The 6672-nt window shown below is 44.2% G+C and overlaps 1 protein-coding gene across 1 annotated transcript; it reads left to right on the top strand.

Moving 5' to 3' along the window:
* Positions 1 to 4379: 4379 nt before the first annotated feature.
* On the top strand, positions 4380 to 5529 carry LOC134679219 (uncharacterized protein K02A2.6-like). Its single transcript, XM_063538105.1, has 2 exons — positions 4380 to 4975; positions 5445 to 5529. The coding sequence occupies exons 1-2, from the start codon at positions 4380 to 4382 to the stop codon at positions 5527 to 5529; spliced, it is 681 nt and encodes a 226-aa protein (XP_063394175.1).
* Positions 5530 to 6672: the final 1143 nt, after the last annotated feature.

The following is a 6672-nucleotide window of genomic DNA, read 5'->3' as shown; positions in this document are numbered from 1 at the left end:
CGACGGATACGACAAACGCCGATGTGGGGCCACGAAACCAGCAAGTTGCAGCACCGCAAGGAGTGAGTGAGTGTGAGGCGACTGGTGAGCAGTCAGACGACAAAGAATGGAAAATCGCTAGAGGTAAGAAAAATAAACCACGCAAGCCTAAGCAGTCCATTACTGTTGGAACCGGCAACGAGAACTCGGACCTCCAGTCTGTTGAACAAATTAAATACATACAAGCGTGGCTATTTAAACCAGAAACGACTGAAGAACAAATTCGCCAGTTCCTGTGTAAAATTGAGCAATCGAATGAATACGTTGTCGAAAAACGCTGCATAAAAACAAATAGACACGCAGCATTTGTTATTGGCATGCCCGCAAGCTTGTACGATCGACTAACAACGCCGACTGTGTGGCCACCGGGCATACGATTCACAGACTGGTTTCTCGCTCGCCCCCGCCAGTGGCGGGGAGCCGCTCCCAGTCCGCGCTCCGCCGTCACACGGTGAGGATGCGCGCACGCTGCCCACTACTACTTGCAATGTAACGAATGACGCACCGCTAACACGTAAGATTGTGATTAGTCAACAAAACGTCCAATCTCTTAACAATAAGACGGAGAGATTGGAAGTGCTATTGAATACTGACCTAAATAGTGACATAGTGGCTTTTACGGAGCACTGGCTGACGGATGATAAAATTGCATGTATACATTTAGATGGCTATTGTTTAATATCGCATTTTTGTAGAAAACAAGCTATTCACGGTGGTTCGTGCATTTTTGTTAAAAATTCCGTCAAAGCAGTCGAAATAACAGACATACAGCAACTTTCAAACGAACTTTATTGCGAAATATCCGCGATAGAATTACTAGACCTAAATCTTATTGTTGTGTGTATTTATCGGACAAATAGTATAACCGCCAACGAATTTATGACTCGCTTAGAAAGTGTGCTCGCTAAGATCGCGGATTATGATAAGGATTGCATTATTGTAGGCGACATGAATATTGATTTTTTAAATGATGACCCTTCTAGGAAAATTTGATTGATTTACTAGCTGTATACAATTTTAGATGTATTGTAGATTTTTATACTAGGATTAGCAGTCATTCGGCTACGTGTTTAGACCATGTATATACTAACTGCCGGCCCGATGTAACGCATGCGTCTCCTGTGGCTACAAACATTAGTGATCATCTCGCGGTGCGCTGCGAGGTGATGTACCAGGCTCGCGCGCCACCGGCGCCGGCGCGGCTGGCACGCGCATTTACTCATGCGAACCGAACTTCCTTCATAGAAGCATTATTCAGTATAAACTGGAACGATTTGTGGAATCGCCGTGGACGCACGGCTGCGCAGATGGCGTCATCTACTATAAATATTATTAAATATCACTTTGACAGTTGCTTTCCATTTAAATTGTATAATCGTAAGAATCAATCCTGGGTATCAGATGACATTTTCAATTTAAAACTATTTTTATTTGATATTATTAAAATTGGCAATGTGTTTCCAAATAATGAACGCCTAAAACAAATAATCGACAGTACACATAAGAGGTATAACGAGCTCGTTAGGCATACAAAATACAACCATTATAAAAATACTATAAAAATGAGCCAAAGTGCCTCCAAATCCATGTGGCAAATTATAAATAAGGAACGGGGCAGAACCTCACGCCCTCTGGCAGATTTTTTTGATGTTGTCGTAGACTCAGACGGGACCAGTTTTGCATCGAAACAGGACGCTGCGAGTGCCATGAACAAACGGTTTGCGTCCGCGGCGGCGGCATGTGGAGCACCGAGCGCCGACTTGCCGCAGGTGAGCGCCGCGCTGAGCCTTGCCTGCGCGCCGGCCGATTGTAGCCTGCTCCTCCGTCCGTTCTCTGTAGCTGAGGTGTTTCGAATAATCACCAAAAACATCCCACACAAAGCCACTAAAGATCTATACGATATTTCTATGGAGCTCATATATATCGCTGCCACTCCCCTATCACCTGTGCTGGCGGATCTGTATAATCAATGCATTTTCGAAGGAGTCTATCCCTCATCCCTTAAAACAAGTAAAATTTCGCCTGTGTTTAAGGGAAAAGGAAAAAGAGAAAACATTGATGGATACAGACCCGTCTCCATAATTCCAGCGGTGGCTAAGGTGTTCGAAAATGGCCTCAGCTCGCGACTAACGGACTTTCTTACGGCTACAGACGCTCTGTCTGCGCGGCAATATGCCTAACGCGCGGGCCGCTCGACTTGCGGGATGACGCGTGAGTTGGTGCGCTGTGTTGTGGGTGCTCGCGAACAGGGCCGGCAGGTTGCTCTGTTATGCTGTGACCTGTCGAAGGCGTTCGATGTTGCTGACCACAGCGTGCTCGCTGTCAAACTGCGCCACTATGGCATTAGAGGTAAAGCGCACGCACTCTTAACAGATATGCTTCATGGTAGGTCCCAGGCAGTGGTAGGTGACGGGGGCAGAGTGAGATCGGAAGCGATATCGACGGCAATCGGAGTTGCACAAGGGTCGTCGGTGTCGAATATACTTTTCTCGCTGCTTCTAAATGACCTTCCGGAAGCAATAACAGCGGGAGAAGCTTATATGTATGCCGATGACGTCGCTGTTGTAGTATCCGCACCCAATATAGATGAACTTGAGCAGCGCCTAAATGAAGTTGCTAGTCAGGTATCGCGGTATTTCAGTGTGAACGGCTTAGCACTTAACTTAAAAAAGACCAATTTCCTTCATTTCAATCTTGCTGGAAGAGATCCTAGAGATCTAGTGGTACTCGTGGACCGTGTCAGAATAGACCGGGTCCAAAGCGCCGCATTTCTGGGCATTGAACTTGATAGGGGCCTCCAGTGGGAAGCACACACTATTAAAGTTTGTAACAAACTGGCGGGTGCCTGCTTCGCACTGCGACGCCTGGCAAGGGTGGTGCCCAGGGATGTGGTGAGGTCCTGCTATTTTGCCACTGTCCACTCGATCCTCCAATACGGTGCGGAGCTGTGGGGCCGCGCTGCCGAATGGGAGCGTGTCTTCCGAATGCAGAAAAGAGCCGTCCGAGCGATTGTACAGGTAGGACAAAATACATCTGCAAAACCACTCTTTAAGGACCTCCAGATACTCACGCTGCCCTCTGTAGTCATATACCAAGTAGCTGTCTATGTGCGATGCCACCTTAATGAATACGCGAGAGGAGCTGACGTGCACGGTCGTAACTTGCGGAATGCCCACAGGCTCCTGGGTGTTAAGCATAGATTAGCCAAGTCAGCGAAACTAACCCACGTGATGGGGCCGACTGTGTACAACAGACTGCCGAGTCATGTCACGAATGCGCCGTCATTAATGAGCTTTAAAATACAACTGAAACGATGGCTTATCGAGCACACTTTTTACAGCTTTAATGAGTTTATGGAGTACAAAATAAGTACCCAAACTTAGATTTATATTTAATTTTTAATTGTATATCATATTATTATGTAAAATGTTACAAATCTTATTTTGTAAATAATTTCTTGTAAACAATATTTTTGACATGTAATACGAACTATTATGAATAAAATATATGAATATGAATATGAATAAACACGCACCGAGGGTTATTCACATATAATAGATTGGTTTTTGGCTTAGCTTCAGTCCAGGTATTTTTCAAAGGTTGATGAGTAACCTCCTACAAGGTATTGATAACGTGGTTGTGTTCTACGATGATATTTTAATTACGGGAAGTGACTTAAAGCAACATTTAGCTACGGTAAATACGGTTCTAGCTAGATTGCAGGCGCATGGTTTAAAATTAAAAAAGGAAAAATGCGTATTTTTACAAGAAAAGGTGACGTATTTGGGGTATGTTATTGACAAAAGGGGTGTAAGTGTAGACAAAGCTAAAATAAAACCGATCTTGGAAATGCCGTACCCTAGTAATGTCAGTGAACTCCGATCATTTTTAGACATGGTTAATTTTTATGCTAAGTTCATCAAGCATCTCGGTAATTATTTGGCGCCACTTCATGCGTTGTTACAAAAACACACTAGATGGCAGTGGGGTGACCAACAGATTATAGCGTTTGATAGGGTAAAAAGTATGTTGTCAAGTGCCGAGGTGCTCGCGCACTACGACCCCGCGTTAGAGGTGGTGGTCACAAGTGACGCTAGTTCCTTCGCAGTAGGTGCCATTTTGGCTCAGCGTTACCCCGACGGCTCCGAGCGTCCTTTAGCGTACGCGTCGCGCGCGCTTACCGCGGCTGAGCGCAATTATAGCCAAATTCATAAAGAGGCGTTATCAATCTATTTTGCGGTCAAACGTTTTCACCGATACTTATATGGTAGGCGTTTTTCTTTGCGAACAGATCATAAGCCCCTGGTTAGTATTTTGGACCCAATGTAGGCGTACCGAGTATGACGGCCAGTAGATTACAAAGATGGGCTTTATGCTTGTCGGCGTACGATTTCGACATAGAATACGTCAGATCAGAGCAAAACGTGGCAGATGTCTTATCGCGACTTATCAAGGCGCATAAAGTAAGTGAAGCGGAGAATGAGAAAAGAGAACCAGAACAAACCTATCTCCACTTTGCGTCTGACGCCTTGCTATTAGATTATAAAGTGCTAAAGGCTGAAACTAGGAAAGACCCGTTACTGTCTCGCGTAACAAGTTTTATTTTAGATGGGTGGCCAGATTCCATAGAAATAGAACAATTGAAACCGTATTTCAATCGTAGGAAGGAACTTTATTTAGAACTGGGATGCATTATGTGGGGACACCGAGTGGTCATTCCGGTGGGCTGCCAAGACAAGGTTATTAGGGAACTTCATGAAACTCATATGGGAGTAGTAAAGACCAAATCATTAGCGAGAAGTTATGCCTGGTTTCCGGGTATGGATGAAGCGATTGAGCAGACGTGCGGCGCGTGCGCCGTGTGCGCGGCGACGGCCAGTGCGCCGCCAGCACAGGCCCCGCGCGCCTGGCCCTGGCCGGAGCGCCCATGGACCAGGTTACACCTAGATTTTTTAGGTCCCCTCGCAGGAGTTATGTACCTAGTAATGGTAGACGCGTGTTCTAAGTGGATCGAGGTTATCAAGATGGCGAGTACTACTGCGGCCGCTGTCATCGCTAAATTGCGAGAAATTTGGGCTAGGTTTGGTATACCTAAACAGGTAGTATCAGTCAACGGACCTCCCTTTTCTAGTCACGAATTTCAGTTTTTCATTAAAAGTAACGGCGTGGAGCATATATTTACAGCCCCATACCATCCTTCGTCGAACGGTGCGGCGGAAAGCGCTGTAAAAATATGTAAACACGTTTTGATCAAGGCACAAAAACAGAAACTCGATGCGGAAATAGCTCTGAGTAGATTCCTTTTAATTTACAGAAATACAATACATAGTTTGTCGGGGGACAGTCCTGCCAACATTTTACAAGGTAGAAGTTTACGCACACGTCTGGATTGTTTAAAACCGGAGAGAGGGGCGCACGCGCGCGAAGCGCAGGCGCGGCATCAACGCGCTGCTGGCGGTGCGCATCGGGGTTTCCAAGCGGGAGATATGATTTGGTACAGAAATTACAGCTCGAGGAATGCGGACAGGTGGCTCGAAGGAATTATTAAAGAAAGTTTAGGTAGCTCAGATTACGCAGTAGAAACTAGTACGGGCGAAATTGTTCATCGTCATGTCGACCAAATAAAACGGCGTTCAAGAAATACTTTGTTACTTTTCCCGTGTGACGGGGCACAGTCGGGAGCCGCAGGTCCGAGCAGTCCGGGCGAGCGCGGTGGCACGAGCGGGGCCCAAATTTTACCGCCCGACCCGACTCCGAGGTACCAGCCCCCTAGAACTCGAAATCCTCCAATAAGATATGGGTTCGAGGAAGTTTTTTTTTAACTAGATAATTTCATTTTCGTTTCCGTAGTTTAAGTGATTTAAAGAGTTGTATGGAATACTTGCCATTGTAATTCTTTTTCTTTTTTATTGTACGGCTAATTAGGTATACTCAGGTCTGAAATCAAGGCTATGTCCAAAAATTGTTCTACTAAGTATATATATAGACTTGTTAATTTAATTTTAAGATTATGGTGTCATTACATCTAATTGTATCATTACATGTTATTTTTGGCTGTAAGTACCGAATTAACCGCTTTTCATTAGCTGTAATAAATTGTAGTATCCAATGCTATAGGAAAAAGGCATTGTTATTGTGTACTTATTAGTATAATGCTCATCAAACATTTTTTCGAGCACGGGACTTGAATCATTTTCTTTTGGGGATATTATTAGAAGACAAAAAAAGCAATTTCAGCGTTTTGTCATATGGATGATTTGTATATATTTTTATGATCAGCGGTAAATACCCTTTTATTTGATAGCTCACTAAATAAGATAGGTACATAGATTTATTTTTCTTAGCACATTTTGCAAATCCTTATTTAACCAAAATAAGATTTAAGCGCCTATTTTGCATATATATTTTAAATCGCCTTTCTAAGCTCTTCATTTTGAGACCCCACTCGATAGGTTTGCAAGATATTTTTTTCTAAACGTCACGCAATATTGCGTATTGCGTCCGCCATATTGGTTTTATAATGACGTCACATAGACTATGTCACCCGGGATGACGTAAGGATTCTAATGATGTATCATACATCTAAATCGGTTAAGGCATTCAGAAGTTATGGTGGAATAAAGAAACTCACAT

This window comes from Cydia fagiglandana, chromosome Z, assembly GCF_963556715.1.
Source record: "Cydia fagiglandana chromosome Z, ilCydFagi1.1, whole genome shotgun sequence".
In the NCBI taxonomy this organism is placed as follows: domain Eukaryota; kingdom Metazoa; phylum Arthropoda; class Insecta; order Lepidoptera; family Tortricidae; genus Cydia; species Cydia fagiglandana.
Note: the sequence above shows the minus strand (reverse complement) of the source record. Positions and strands in the feature narration are given on the sequence as shown.